The sequence below is a fragment of the Budorcas taxicolor genome, chromosome 4 (assembly GCF_023091745.1).
Source record: "Budorcas taxicolor isolate Tak-1 chromosome 4, Takin1.1, whole genome shotgun sequence".
Lineage (NCBI taxonomy): Eukaryota > Metazoa > Chordata > Mammalia > Artiodactyla > Bovidae > Budorcas > Budorcas taxicolor.
Window position 1 is genome coordinate 67,658,093 of NC_068913.1, and position 16,139 is coordinate 67,674,231.

Sequence of the window (16,139 nt, forward strand, 5' to 3'; positions counted from 1 at the left end):
CAGGAGGCCAAGGGTCCTTAGAAAAGGTAATCAGGTACATAATCAGGGCTGCTGTTCAAACTCGCGCGTCTGAATTCTTTGCGAGCCCATGGACTGCAGCACACCAGGCTTCCCTGTCCTTCACTATCTCCCCGGGGTTTGCTCTAGTGCGAAGTCTTATCCACCAAGCCCTCTGATCAGCGCTAGGGTGCAGGAACCAGCAAGTGGTGTGAACAGACCCCCTCCTCATTCCTCCAAACCCAACGGGCGGGACCGGGCGAGCTTCCGGCAGAGGGACCGTCGGGTGCATGGTCCGAGCCGCTGTTTCACTTTAAATGGATCCCAAAGCTCCCTAAAGAGTACACACTGTCAGGGAACCACGCACGCATCACCCAAAGTGGAGAAAATCCAAATGGGACCTGTGAGCTGCTCGGCAGAGGACCTGACCTGCCCCTTCATAGAGCCCCGCCCACCCGCCAATCAGAGGGAGCCTTGAACAGGGGGCAGGACAAAAGAGGAGCAGGTCCAATGAGGAATCAGCCTCCGGTCGCCTCAGGACCGAATATTACAAAGTCCAAGCTGCTAGCCTAGAGGAGGCGGTGGGTTGGCCAATCAGAGCGAGTAACTCACAGCGTTGGGTACTGGCAGCCAGTCAGAAGAGTGCTGGCAGGTGACTCGCCCGGCCCCAGCTTCCCGCCTTTCCCCTAACCTCTAAATCTGGGGGCCGGTGGTTCCCGGGTTAAGTTCTTCCAACTCGTAGCTGTATTTCTCGTCCTCTCTTTACGCTTGTACTACCGACCCCAGGCCTGTGCAGGCGTCTGGTGGGACATGGCGAACTTGGGCTGCGAGGCCCTCCGGAGTCAGGATGGGGAGAGTTTTCTCTACTTCGCCTATGGCAGCAACCTGCTGACGGAGCGGATCCACCTCCGAAACCCCTCCGCCGTGTTCTTCAGCGTAGCCCGGTTGCAGGTCAGTGCTCTCCTCCTGGCCCCCGAGATGTCCTCTGCTCTCTCTGCAGACAAAGCGGACAGGATTTTGAGAACTCACTTTCTCAGGGCCGCTCATCGCCAGCATTGGTCTGGGAATGCAGCTCTCTCTGCTCAAAGTACATCAGGGTTCCCTGCACGACCCTCCCCCCACCCCCTTCCCCCACGGGTCCCTCTCGTCCTCTCTCAGCCCTCTGCTTGATCCCGGCTGCGCTGTGCTACTCTGGCTCCTGTGCCTCCCAGGCTGCCCTGAGCTCGCCCTCCTGACGATCTCACCTTCCTCATTCTGCCCAGCTCCCAATGCCTCTCCCTTGGCCACTGACTTAGGGACATCATCGCAGAATCCACTTGGTTGGTCCCTCTAAGAAATCTTCTCTGACCCAAGCCAAGGAATCAGTTGCTTTCTGTTCTACATTTGCTCCAGGACTTGTCACCTAGTTTTGTAAAAATCCGTTTACCAACCTTTTGCTCTCTACCTGAGGGGTCCTGAAAGCTGGAGCTATGTCTCATTCATAGTAAGGGCTGTGCTCACTTAAGGCTAATGGCTGAATGAACCTTCACTTGCCTTGGTAAGAATCATAGCTCTTAGTACAGTACATTTATTCATTTAGTTCATATTCTTCCAGCACTTACCTGGAGATACAAAGATGACTGAGTAAAGCTAGCAGCTTTCAGGACCTCCCCATCTGTAGGAGAGACAGGCAAACAAATTACCTACAGAGCCTTTTGACATCATTTTACCAGACAGACATGGTCTCTGCTATCATTGGTTGGGTTCTTAGTTGCAAGCAACAGAAGTAGCTGATTTAAGCAGAAAAAGAATGTGTTGAAAGGCTGTTGAACAGCTCACAGAATGACCAGGAAGGTAGGACCATAGAGCTGACAAAACAGGCAAGCATACAAGGGAAGCTATAAAATAGCCAGTATCGCAGATGGAAACAGCCCGGGAGGCCACTGTTGACTCACCCTTGAGCTTGGTAAACACGGACATTGCATCATGAATCACTCATTCTGGACCCTGCCTCTACTGTCACTGTATCTGGAAGCTCCTGAAACCCAAATACAGTTCCCACCCCCAGAGTGGAATTTCTGCTCCCCTATGTCACTGACTTCTAATTCAGAACCCTAGGTGGGTGTCCTAGGCTAAATCTTGGCCATATGCCCATGCCCTGACTCCAAGCAAAGACAGGAGTTGGGCTCTGAGCACTGTCTAACCCATCAAATTCATACGATAGGGAATTCCCCAAATATGGTAAAGAAGCTTAGATGTTTATAGTTGGGATGCCGCAAAGAACTATCTAACCAATGATATTCAGTCACAGGTATGGTCAGTCTTAAAAGGAGATGAATTGTACCTTGCTCTCAGTTTTGCTCTGAACCTAAAACTGCTCTGAAAAGAGTGGAAAAAAAAATTGTTTTAAGGAAGCATTGAAGGTGCTGTGGGAGTATGTGACTTAGGGATCTGACCTTACTGGGATGTCCAGTAAAGCCATAGCTGAAAATGTAACTTAAGCTGAGATCTGAATGACTGGTGAGGGGAGAAGCAAATGGAACAGCAGGGACGAAAGATTTCAGGAGAGAAAAAAGCTGGGTCTTCTAGCTAGTGTGGCTAGAATTTATTGTATAAGGAGGATGTAGCATGAAGCGTAGAGAGGCAGGGGAAGGGCCACATGTTACAGGGCCCCAGAGGCCAATGAAGACTTGGATCTTTATCTTGAGAACAACAGTGAGAAGACCTCTGCCAAATTTAAGCAAATAAAATATCAGGTTTACATCTTTGAAAGGTTGTTCTGGTTGCTGTGGAAAGTGCTTTGAAAGGGTCGGGGCAACCTACCAAAAGGGCTTTTGGAAGTAAATGTGGGAGCGCAGTTAGAAAGCTTTTGTAGCGGTCACTACTGGAGTGGTTCCTTGGAGTGGTAGCCAGGGCAGGTAGATGGTTTTGTGGGGTGTTGAGGAGAGAACACTGTTAGGCTTTGGTGATTGATTGTGAAATGAAGAGTAGATAATGGTTTTTGATGCAACAGAATGGATAATAGTGATATTTGTTAAAAAGAAAAAGAGGATTAGTTTCGGAGGGAACATCAAGCTCAGCTTGGGCATACAATTGGCCCTTGAACAATGCCAGGGTTAGTGGTTCCCACCCTTTGCTGAGCTGAAAATCAGAGAACTGCCATCTCTGCCTCAAAAACAGAGGAATCGATAAATGACTCGCCCAAGGGCAGGAAGCTGAAGAGGTTTGGACAGAATCAGGACTCGGACCCTAGTTCCTTTGACACATATTCACTATTTCAGTCTCTAGTCGAACACAAACTTTCCCCCATTCTTAGTTACTTTGATGATCTGAAAATTGAAAAAAATTCACAGATAAGTAGACCTGTGCAGTTGAAACTCATGTTGTTCAAGGGTCAGCTGTACTGAGTTTGAGATGCTTGTTGCATACCCAAGTCAGCAGAAAAATGTTAGTGAACATTGATGAAGTACTTGGGCTTCCCTGGTAGCTGCCTGCAGTGCAGGGGGCCGCGGTTCGATTCCTGGGTGGGGAAGATCCCCTTGAGACAGGTTAGGCTATCCACTCCAGTATTCTTGGGCTTCCCTGGTGGCTCAGTCAGTAAACAGTCCATCTGCAGTGCAGGAGACTTGGGTTCGATCCCTGGGTTGGGAAGATCCCCTGGAGGAGGACGTGGCAAGCCACTCTAGTATTCTTGCCTGTGAAATCCTAGACAGAGAAACCTCGTGGGCTGCAGTCCATGGGGTCACAAAGAGTCGGACACCACTGAGCGACTGAGCACAACACAGCACATGAAGTACTTACTATGCTCTAAGCACTTTCAAAGTCAAAAGAGAGACCTGAGCTGGGTAAAAGACAGTGGGAATATTGGATGGTATTTGAAGTCATCGGAGGGTATGATTTTGTCTTGAGCAAACTGCTGAGAAAAGGGCCTAAACTGAAACTTTTAGAAACTCCAACATTTAAAAACTAGGTAGGGGAGGAGGAGCTGGTAAAGGGAATTGAGACCAAGGAACAGCTGAAAGGAAAGGAGGCAGATCAAGACAGTGTGGATAACTATGTCAGACACATCTGAGAAGTAGAGCAAGATGAGGAGTGAAAATTGTCTATGGGATTTAACAGTATATCAGTTCAGTTCAGTCACTCAGTCATGTCCGATTCTTTTCGACCCCATGGACTGCAGCACGCCAGGCCTCCCTGTCCATCACCAACTACCGGAGCTTACTCAATCTCATGTCCATTGAGTGGGTGATACCATCCAACCATCTCATCCTCTGTTGTCCCCTTCTGCTCCCACCTTCAGTCTTTCCCAGCATCAGGATCTTTTCAAATGAGTCAGTTTTTCGCATCAGGTGGCCAAAGTATTGAAGTTTCAGCTTCAACATCAGTCCTTCCAATGAATATTCAGGACTGAATTCCATTAGGATGGACTGATTGGATCTCCTTGCAGTCCGAGGGACTCTCAAGAATCTTCTCCAACACCACAGTTCAGAAGCATCCATCCTTTGGTGCTCAGCCTTCTTTATGATCCAACTCTCAAATCCATACATGACTACTGGAAAAACCATAGCCTTGAATAGACAGACCTTTGTTGGCAAAGTGATGTCTCTGCTTTTTAATATTCTGTCTAGGTTGGTCATAACTTTTCTTCCAAGAAGTAAGTGCCTTTTGATTTCATGGCTGCAGTCACCATCTGCAGTAATTTTGGAGCCCCAAAATAAAAGTCAGCCACTGTCCCCACTGTTTCCCCATCCATTTGCTATGAAGTGATGGGACCAGAAGCCATGATCTTAGTTTTCTGAATGTTGAGCTTTAAGCCACCTTTTTCACTCTCCTCTTTCACTTTCATCAAGAGGCTCTTTAGTCCTTCTTCGCTTTCTGTCATAAAGGTTGTGTTGTCTGTGTATCTGAGGTTATTGATATTTCTCCCAGCAATCTTGATTCCAGCTTGTGCTTCATCCAGCCCAGTGTTCTTATGATGTACTCTGCATGTAAGTTAAATAAGCAGGGTGACAGTATACAGCCTTGATGTACTCCTTTCCCAATTTGGAACCAGTCTGTTATTCTATGTCCAGTTCTAACTGTTGCTTCCTGACTTGCATACAGATTTCTCAAGGGGCAGGTCAGGTGGTCTGGTATTCCCATCTCTTTAAGAATTTTCCAGTTTGTGGTGATTCACACAGTCAAAGACTTTGGCATAGTCTATAAAGCAGAAACAGATGTTTTTCTGGAACTCTCTTGCTTTTTTGATAATTCAATGAATGTTGGCAATTTGATCTCTGGTTCCTCTGCCTTTTCTAAAACCAGCTTGTACATCTGGAAGTTCACGGTTCACGTGCTGTTGACCTGGGTTGGAGAATTTTGAGCATTACTTTACTAGCACGTGAGATGAGTGCAATTGTGCAGTAGTTTGAGCATTCTTTGGCATTGCCTTTCTTTGGGATTGGAATGAAAACTGACATTTTCCAGTTCTGTGCCCGCTGCTGAGTTTTCCAAATTTGCTGGCATATTGAGTGCAGCACTTTCACAGCATCATCTTTTAGGATTTGAAATAGCTCAACTGGAATTCCATCACCTCCACTTTGTTCGCAGTGATGCTTTCTAAGGCCCACTTGATGTCTCATTCCAGGATGTCTGGCTCTAGGTGAGTGATGACAGTATCATGATTATCTGGGTCATGAAGATCTTTTTTGTATAGACAGGTTCTAGTGTGGTTTTATCTTTTATCAGATCTCCTGATGTCTTGCCAAGAATACGTGGTCCTAGAACATCTAATATACCATTCAAAGGTACTGGTCACTCAAACCAACCTTTTTAATGAAATTCTAAAGGTTTTTAAGAAAATAAAGGTAACAGAGATAAAATACAAACTTTAGATTTATTATCTAGTCCAACTTTTTCTTTTATCATTAGGAAACTAAACTCTGAAAAATTGGAAAGAAATCTTCCTAGTCTAAAGAGCTGAGTAAGGATTCTTAATCTCCCTCATTCTGTCCTTTGATTACTCATCTCTGTGAGGGAAGAAACTAACGCTTGAAACTTTGACTCCATTACTTTGGTTGTGAGACCTTAGGCAAATTGCTTAATCTTTTTGAGCTACTGTTTTTCTTTCTGTTAAATGTGTATAAAAAGTTGTTGACAGGATTTTGAAAAGTCCTTATGAAGCCCATAGCAGAGTACAGAACCCAGTAATTGTTAGCTGCTCTTATGATTATTATAGATATGTTAATATAATTCATGAATATTAAAATTTATAAGTATACAAATCACCCTCAAATGACAGCTCCCTTAGGGCAAAAAAATGTGCTAATAGGATACTCTTAACATACAGTAAAGTAGAAATAATGTTATAACCCTTATGCAGCCATCATGCAGCTTCAATAATTATGTACAGTATGATTATTGCTGTTTAGTTGCTGAGTTGTGTCTGATTCTTTTGCAACCACCAGGCTCCTCTGTCTATGGGATTTCCCAGGCAAGAATACTGGAGTGAGTTGCCATTTCTTTCTCCAGGGGATCTGCCTGAGACCCAGGGATCAAACCCTCGTCTCCTGTGTTGCAGGCAGATTCTTTACCACTGAGACACCAGGGAAGCCCACACTATGATTGCCTCTATGTTAAAATTTATGTGTAAGTAAGTGGATTGGGAAGCAGCTTTCAAAAATAAAGATAGCTGTGTTAAGGCATCAGGATTATGGGATTTATTGTCCCCCTTAACCTCCTATTTATGGTAAGATACATGTACATATTCAGTATACAGTTTATTTTTAAGAAAAATATAGTCCTTGAAATCTGGGTCCTTCCTTGGTTGTTTATCTTTGTGTTTTTTATAGAAGGAACTCAAAACTTATGTTTTAGTTACATGGTGTTGAAGGTAAATCTGTTTTTATTTTGAAAAGGGAAATTTTGGTTCATGTGGATATTGATCATATCACTTTGGTTTCCTTTGTAGGATTTTAAACTTGACTTTGGCAATCCCCAAGGCAAAACAAGTGAAACTTGGCATGGAGGTATAGCCACCATTTTTGAAAGTCCTGGCGATGAAGTATGGGGAGTAGTATGGAAAATGAACAAAAGCAATTTAAGTTCTCTGGATAAGTAGGTGGCTTCTAATTATAAGTTAAATCATTGCTAATTTAGAAGGTGGATCATATGCAAGAATGTGTGTGTATATATATGGACATATTCTTCACACTTGAGAGTTAACCCAAAAGGTATAATGTTTATTTCCTAAAAAGAAAAGCCTAGAAGGGTTACACACTCTAAGATTTGGGGAGACTTTTGTAATCTCTTCTATGATTGATGGAGGTACTTATTTTCTATTTGTTTTTTTTTAATAAAAATATCTTTGTAGTTTTATATTGTGAGAAAGCATGAAGATTTTTGTAATTATTACATACTTTTACTGATTTCAAAAACAGAAACTCAGTTTTTACAAGAGTCAGATTTTTAAAAAATATTTCTTTAAGGTAGCAGTTGAATCAGTAAAAAAAAGTGATAATTTGTAAAAATTTCAAAACATATTAGAAATGCTTTGATGCTTTTTGGAACTCAAGAGTTGTGTGGCAGAGCATTTAATACAAAGAAAGTGACAGAAAAGAGTAGGATTTGAGAAGAGCAAACATCTGACATGCTTACTACTTAACTTCACTTGCAAACAGGAGTGAGCTGTCCTGTCTTAATTTTGCAGAATGGATATTCTCTTGTCAGAACACATAGTCCAGTTTTCATAGATAAAGAGCAATGTTTCAGGGTTATAAAGCCTGCAATAACTAAAGATCTGTTAGAAGTATACCCAGTAATAGTAAGTCTCCAGCTTTCTAATTGAAATGCTAAGCTTACTTTTGATATGGTGGTATTTATAGTATGTTCTACTCTATGCCCAAATACATAGAGAACACATACATCCATAAATAGTTAACATTTTAATCCAGTAAACTAACTTGGCTGAGTCAACGTATGATTAAAATGTGGCTGTTCTGATTCCAGGCAAGAAGGGGTTAAAAGTGGAATGTATGTCCCAATAGAAGTTACTGTTTCAACTCAAGAAGGAAAAGAAATAACCTGTCGAAGTTATCAGATGACAAATTATGAGAGTGTTCCCCCATCACCCCAGTATAAAAAGGTATCCTTTTTAACTTACAAAGACTTTTGGTGATTCCTTGTTAATTTTCACGGAGTAAAATGACAGAATATCTTGTTTTCAAAAGGCTTTGTGTTTTAAGTTCTATATGAACAATTAATTTCAATCAATATGTTTTTAATACAGAAATGATAGTTATTTACTGAATAAATGTTTCAATTTATTTGTAATGATAGAACTATGTCCCTAAAACTTTGTTGATTAAAAAACTCTCAGAAATGTACTTGAGTCATAATCCTAGACATATTTTTCTTTAAAAACATGTATGAGTGTATTTTTTGTAGTTATTCTATACCTATGCTTTTTAATCATTTTTTTCTTCTCCACAAAATAGTATTTCATGAACCCCAAGATTCATTTTTATAGGGCAAAAATATATTTCCTACTGTTGAAACGTTTTCCATTTCTAGATGGAGGGATAAGTCATGCCTCTTTCAAAATCAGGGACACCTTTCCAGCATGCGCGCACAGGAAAAGAATTAAGGGTAGAGAGGCTGACATCCCTCTTCAGAAACCCAAACTTAGGTACTTATTGGCAGGTCCAATCAGGACATGATACTTAGAGAAGGTGACCCAGTTCCTGGGCCTAATCTGGAATTTTCTAGAATGGAGCCTAGAGGAATTAGCCTGGTGTGGATCTGGGGAGTACCACTGAATACACTTGCTGTTTATTCCCCCATGTGTAATTCAGAGGTAGAGAAGACTCCAGGATTCAGTTAAAAACTGCTCCCTATAAACTTTAAATTTCTTTGAAGAATGGTGTTTGTTTCTTAAAAGATTTTGTTCGTTTCATGCAAATTCTATACAATAAGTTTTATATTAAACATATTTTAAACCATAGTATTGAGTACAGTTGCTATTACATAGGGATGGATTGTGTGGCTATGAAAACTCCCTGTACGTTCATGCTCATCGTGGGAGGAATGACTCTTCATTTTGTTCTACAGTTGTTTATTCCAGAGTTATCTGAAAGCTAATATTTCATACTTTGATACTACAAATAAAGCTGTGGTATACTAAACTAAATTATGTTCCTAACTAAAAGAGGGTTTTGTTGTTGTTTAACCATTTTCTAGGTCATTTGCATGGGTGCAAAAGAGAATGGTTTGCCACTGGAGTACCAAAAGAAGTTAAATGCAATAGAACCAAATGACTACAAAGGAAAGGTCTCAGAAGAAATTGAAGACATTATCAAAAAGGGAGAAGCAAAGACTCATTAGAACTTAATGGAATATATCTACATGTATTTTCTCTATATGCTAATACCTTTTTAATATTTAGAACAGGGATCTGGGATGTATCTCTGTTTAATATATTTCAACAGTATTCTGGAGGGTTATTTCACTTGGGTGCTTTCTTGTTTTCAGACTGTAAAAAGACCGAGATAGGAGTTAGATAATTGAAAGGTGGGCTGTGAGAGGTGTTGGAATGCATGACAGTTAGGTGTGAGTACTCCTGTGAACCCTTAAAGTTATTTTATTGAGTTTATCTGAAGTGTATTTTTGCTCTGTGACTGAAGATAAATTTGCAACTTAATGATGGTGCTGGTAAATCCCTCTGCTCTGGGATTTTTAAAAATCAGCTTAATAAGAGCAAGCAAACTGAAGAGACAATTGATTATAAAATTTTAAAATTATTTGAAAACTATTTAAAAAATTTTAAATTATTTTAAAATTTAAAAGATGGCATAATGTAGTTAGAGGAATAAATGTATTTGTGGCTTAACCTGTATTCTCTGTGAAAATACTACATTTCATTTTATGAGAAAGACTCACATCATCACACATACTGGGTCTGGTCTTGGCCATATCCACTCTATACTAAAGGATTATTGCACAGACTCTGGAATCCAGTATATTAGGGATCAGCTGTCAGTTCCACCACTTTCTACCTGGGAAACTTTGGGTTATTTGACTCAACTTCCTCGCCTGCAGACTGAGGACAGCCCAAATATCTAGGTCTTAGGATTATTTTGAGAGGTATATGTATAAGCTTGGAACACAGCCTAGCATGTAATAAGTATTAGTAATCATTATTCTTATTGAAAGATTAAGTTTGTACTGACCCATCTTTAGAACAGAATTTTAAAGTAGAAGAGTCAAGATCATGAGGGAAAAGTATTTCTTGGAAGCTAAAATTTGATTTCTTGGCATATTAAGAAATGGTCACCTTAAATTTATTTACTGAATAAATGGAAGAGAGTCATGAATAAAACAACACTGGTTATCATGCAGTCTCTCATGTCTCTGTGGAATCCAGTGAACTGGACCTTCGAAATAGGTTATTAGAATGAAAGAGAAGAAACCCCAGGAGCATAAAATAAAGATTTGGTTTTTACTCTTGGGAAGAAGGCCCAAAGAACTTTTAAGCTACAGCTGCAATTCTGTAGTGAGGCTTCACTATCTCCCAGAGTGGAGTACAAATTGAAGATTTTCCTTATTTTCTTTCAAGCTCAGAAATGCTTTTCAAAGACTACATTGGCGATAGTGTCACCAGGAGCTGGTTGTATTTTGAGAGGGCCAAAATCATTGATGGAAATTCCTTACATATGACAGTTGCCAGTACTACCTTGAAAACAACTAGAAAGAAGATAAAATCAGCTGAGAGGCTAGACAGTGATGGAAAGTATAATATATGTAGAGGTAATGTTATTAACGGGATTCCCTGGTGGCTCAGATGGTAAAAGCGTCTGCCTGCAATGCGAGAGACCTGGGTTCGATTCCTGGGTCAGGAAGATCCCCTGGAGAAGGAAATGGCAATCCACTCCAGCACTCTTGCCTAGAGAATCCCATGGACAGAGGAGCCTGATAGGCTACAGTCCCAATGTTATTAACAACTATAAAAGGTGAAAAGTAAAGTGAAGTAAGGTTTTTATACTTCATTTGAACAGGTAAAATGACGCCAGTAGACTAAAAAATTATGTATGTATAATATGTATTATATAGAAGTATGCTACCTATGGGACTTCCCTGGTGGCTCAGATGCTAAAGCATCTGCCTACAAGGCAGGAGACCCAGGTTCAATCCCTGGGTTGGGAAGATCTCCTGGAGAAGGAAATGGCAACCCACTCCAGGATTCTTGCCTGGAAAATCCCATGGACGGTAGAACCTGGTAGGCTACAGTCCATGGGGTCGCAAAGAGTCGGACACGACTGAGTGACCTCACTTTCACTTTCATGTTACCTACTTAAAAAGTATACAAAGAGCTACACTTAGAAACACCACAGGTAAATAAAAACAGAATTCTAAAAAATGTTCAGGTAACCCACAGGAAGACAGGAAAAAGAAAATGGGAAATGACAGAACAGAAAGAACTGGGAAATGAAAGAACAGAAAACAAATAATAAAATGGCACACTTATACCCTAATGTATCAATAAGTATATTCAATGAAATGATCTCAAGACACCAAGTAAAAATTGGTGGAGTGGATTAAAAGCATATAATTCTCTTCTATATGTTTACAACAACTTGTTTATCCATCCATCCATTGATGGACATTTGGACTGTTTTCACTATTGTAAATAGTGCTGCTATGAACATGTGTATACATATATATTTTTAAGTACCTAGGAATAGAATTGATGGGGTCATATGATAATTCTAGGTTTAAGTTTTTGAGGAATGACCAACCTGTTTCTCACAATGGCTGAAAAATTTTACATTCTTACCAATGATGTATATAATTTTTTAAAGGAAATAAACAAGTGAAAATGTAACCAAACGTTTTAAGACTTGTATACTGAAAACTACAAAACACTGATGAAAGAGATCAAAGATCTAAATAAAGTGAGAGGTATACTATGTTCATAGTTTGGAAGGCTCAACATAATAAAGAGCTCAGTTCTCTCCAATGTAGGTTTACCACAATTTCTATCAAAATCCCTTCAAGATTTTTTTTCTTAAATTTATATGGAAAGGCAAAGGAATCAGAATAGGTAAAGCAACTTCAAAAAAGCAGAATAAAATGAGAGGACTCAATTGGCCCAATTTCAAGATTGTGTGGTACTGGCAGAGGGATAAACATACAGATCAATGAAACAGAATGGAGAATCCAGAAATACGTACAAGGTGCACAGGTAATTTAACGGAGGAAAGATAGCCCTTCAACAATTAAGCCCTTCAACAAAGATAACTTTGCCCTTCAACAAAGATAGCCCTTCTCCCTTGGAGAAGGAAATGGCAACCCACTCCAGTATTCCTGCCTGGAGAATTCCATGGACAGAGGACGCTCCATGGGGTCATAAGAGTCAGACATGACTTAGTGACTAATCCACCACCACCATCAACAGTGATGCTGGAGCAAAAATAATAGGCAAAAATAATAATTACAATAAAAGTTAACTGAAGTCTCATTCAAAAATTAACTCAAATGCCTGACATAAAACTATAAACTTTGGGGCGGTAAATTTTCTTTGACATCTAGGAATTTGCAAACAGAGTTCTTAGACTGAATACCAAAAGCATGATCCGTACAAGGAAAAATGGATAAAACTAGTGTACATCGAAATTTAAAATGTTTGCTCTGTGAAAGATCCTATTAAGAGAATGAAAATACAAGCTTGAAGTGAGAGAAAATATTTACAAACCACATATCTAACAAAGGGTTAGTACCTACAATATATAAAGAACTTTTGAAATTCAACAATAAAAAAGCAAATAATTCAACTAATAAATGAGACACGAAGAGACATTTCACACAAGAGGAGACATAGATGGCAAATATGCACATAAAAAGATGTATACCATCATTAGCAAGTTAAAACCGTAATGATAGACCATTTAACTACACACGCATAGAACGGCTAAAAGAAAACACGACAGTGCCAAAGGCTATGAAGATGTGATGAAACTATATGACTTACACATTGCTGGTGGGACTGCAAAACGGTCCAGCCCCTGTGGAAGACAGTTTAGCTGTTTCTTAGTAAGCTAAACATGCAACTATCATATGACCCAACAGTTGCACTCCTGGGCATTTACCCCAGGGAAATGAAAACTTAACGTTCACATATAAACCTGTAGATTAATGTCTATGGCGATTTTATTCATAACAGCTAAAAACTGGAAATAATCCAAATGTCTTTCTACATGTAAATGATTAAGCTGTGGTATCTTTGTGGTAATGCCATGAAATACTACTCAGTAATAAAGAGAACGTTGATACATGCGATGCCCTAGGTGAAGTTCCAGAGACTTAGGCTGAGTGAACAAAACCAGTCCCCAAACAAAATCTCAATATGTACTGTGTGCTTCCATTTATGTAACATTCTTGAAATGACATAGTACAGAAATGGGGAACAGGTTAGCGGTTGTCAGGGGTTAAAGAAAGAGTGGTGTGGTGTAATGGCAACGTGGGGGCTCACTGCAGTGGTGGAAATGTTCTGTATCTTGACTGTATCATTCAGGGTCTGCAAGATGTTACCATGAAGGGAAATTGGGTTAAAGGTATAAGGGTCTCTGCATTATCTCTTACATCTGCATGTGAATTCACAGTTCAGTTCAGTTGCTCAGTCGTGTCTGGCTCTGCAACCCAGTGGACTGCAGCACGCCAGGCCTCCCTGCCAATTTTACATTCTTGCCAACAATGTATATAATTTTTTAAAGGAAATACTTAAGTGCAAATTTAACCAAATGTGTTAAGACTTGTACTGAAAACAACAAAACACTGATGAACGATATCAAAGATCTAAATAAATGGAGAGGTATACTATGTTCATAGTTTGGAAGGCTCAACATAATAAAGACCCAACTCCCGAAGCTTGCTCAAACTCATGTCCATCAACTCGCTGATGCCATCCAATCATCTCATCCTCTGTCATCCCCTTTTCTTGCTTTCAATCTTTCCCAGCATTAGCCTCTTTTCCAGTGAGTCAGTTCTTTGCATCAGGTGGTCAAAGTATTGGAGCTTCAGCATCAGTATGAATATTCCAATGAATATTCAGGACTGATTACCTTTAGGATTGACTGGTTTGATCTCCTTGCAGTCCAAGGAACTCTCAAGAGTCTTCTCCAACACCACAGTTCAAAAGCATCACTTCTTCGGCACTCAGCTTTCTTTATGGTCCAACCCTCACATCCATACCTGACTACTGGAAAAACCATAGCTTTGACTAGGACTTCCCTAGTGGCTCAGGTGGCAAAGTGTCTGCCTACCATGTGGGAGACCCGAATTCAATCTCTGGGTCAGGAAGATCTTCTGGAGAAGGAAATGGCAACCCACTCCAGTATTCTTGCCTGGAAAACCCCATGGATGGGGGAACCTGGCAGGCTGCCGTCCGTGGGGTCGCAAAGAGTCAGACACGACTGATTGAATACACTTTTACTTGACTAGATGGACCTTTGTTGGCAAAGTAATGTCTCTGCTTTTATGCTGTCTAGGTTGGTCATAGCTTTTCTTCCAAGGAGCAAGTGTCTTTTAATTTCATGGCTGCAGTCACCATCTGCAGTGATTTTGGAGCCCCCTCAAAATAAAGTCTCTCACTGTTTCCCCATCTATTTGCCATGAAGAGATGGGACCGGATGCCATGATCTTAGTTTTCTGAATGTTGAGTTTTAAGCCAACTTTTTCACTCTAGTGGATTTACAACTATCCCCAAATAAAAAGTTTAATTAAAAGTAAAAATAACTATAAATGAATTTTTGAAGCAGTGGAATCAGCAGAGAACAGGAGACTATTAAACATGCCCAATAAAATTAGAAATAAGACCAAAATACTCTTGGAAAATAAATATTGTTGAAATTAAGAACTTAAGTGGATGATGTATTGGTTGCCTATTGCTGTTGTAATGAGTTGCCACAAACTTAGTGGCGTAGAGCAACACAGTTTTTATTATAGTTCTGGAGTTCAATAGTCTAAAATGGGTCTCACTGGGCTGAAATCAAAGTGTCAGCAGGACTGTATTCCTTCTGGAGCCCTGCTAGAGAACCCATTTCCTTGTTTTCTGCAGCTTCTAGAAGCCACTCTCAATTTCTTGGCTCATAGCTCCATTCTTCCTCTTCAAAACCAGCAACATCAGACCCAGTCCGTCTCAAGTTGCTCTCTCTTTTAGCTCTCCTTCTTGGCCTCCCTCTTCCATTTATAAGGACTCTTGTGATTGCATCCAGCCCATACCAATAGACCATGATTAATCTTTCCATCTCAAGGTCAGCTGATTTGCACCCTTAATTCCATCTGCTACTTTAATTCTCCTTTGCCATATTCATAGGTTCCAGGTGTAGGACTTGAACATTATAGGGGGCCTGAAGGGACTATTCCACCTAGCGAAGACCAGTAACACAGCAGATTCAAATAACCACAAAAATAATTGATTAATGGAAAGAACTGAAGAAGTTAACTGAAAGTGCAGCCAGAGAAGCAGGATATAGAAAATGTGAGTATTTAAAAGATATGGAAGATAAAATCCAAAATCCTAGAAGAAAGGACAAATTCTGCAATTTTTCTACCGGAAGTTCATGTAAGGATAAATTTACGTGAAGGAAAATTGGTATCTTTAGCATCTCTATATTAGGTTTGACAAGTTTGCACGTCTCCCACCAGTGTTACCTTTGCAAAGTTTCACTTTTGAGTTATGAACAAACTTCTCAGAAGGCAGCCTTTTTTGGGAATCTAAATATTCATGAGCATATGGGGTTACATGATTGAATGTATTTTATTCAGTGTGAAACTTATTTATAGCATCGTTATGCCTTATGTAGACCTTCTCCATTTACAATGTTTTAAAAAACACATCTTACTGGGAAATGTATTAGCTAGCATGTTACAAACTCCCTGACAGGTCATCACAGTGTTAACAGTATACAATGTACACCGCCAAGAAGAGATTTAAGGGCAGGAAGAAAACCTTAGATTTTTTAAAAGTCCATATCGAAGTATATGCTCTGTCGTAAAGGTTTGATTGTTTGGAGCTGCTTTTCATCCGGGAGCAAGTGTCACGTGTTAACAGGAGTTTCACGGGGGAGCACGTGTTCTAACAGGCGTTTCCACCGTCGTGTTTTGAAGCAGCTGCCTCTGGTTGCGGACTC

General features: G+C 40.4%; 1 protein-coding gene across 1 annotated transcript; it reads left to right on the top strand.

Moving 5' to 3' along the window:
- The first annotated feature begins 807 nt into the window (after window positions 1-807).
- On the top strand, window positions 808-9,411 carry GGCT (gamma-glutamylcyclotransferase). Its single transcript, XM_052639188.1, has 4 exons — window positions 808-948; window positions 6,926-7,071; window positions 7,963-8,098; window positions 9,193-9,411. Exons 1-4 carry the CDS (start codon window positions 808-810, stop codon window positions 9,334-9,336), a joined length of 567 nt encoding a protein of 188 aa, XP_052495148.1. The 3' UTR covers window positions 9,337-9,411.
- Window positions 9,412-16,139: the final 6,728 nt, after the last annotated feature.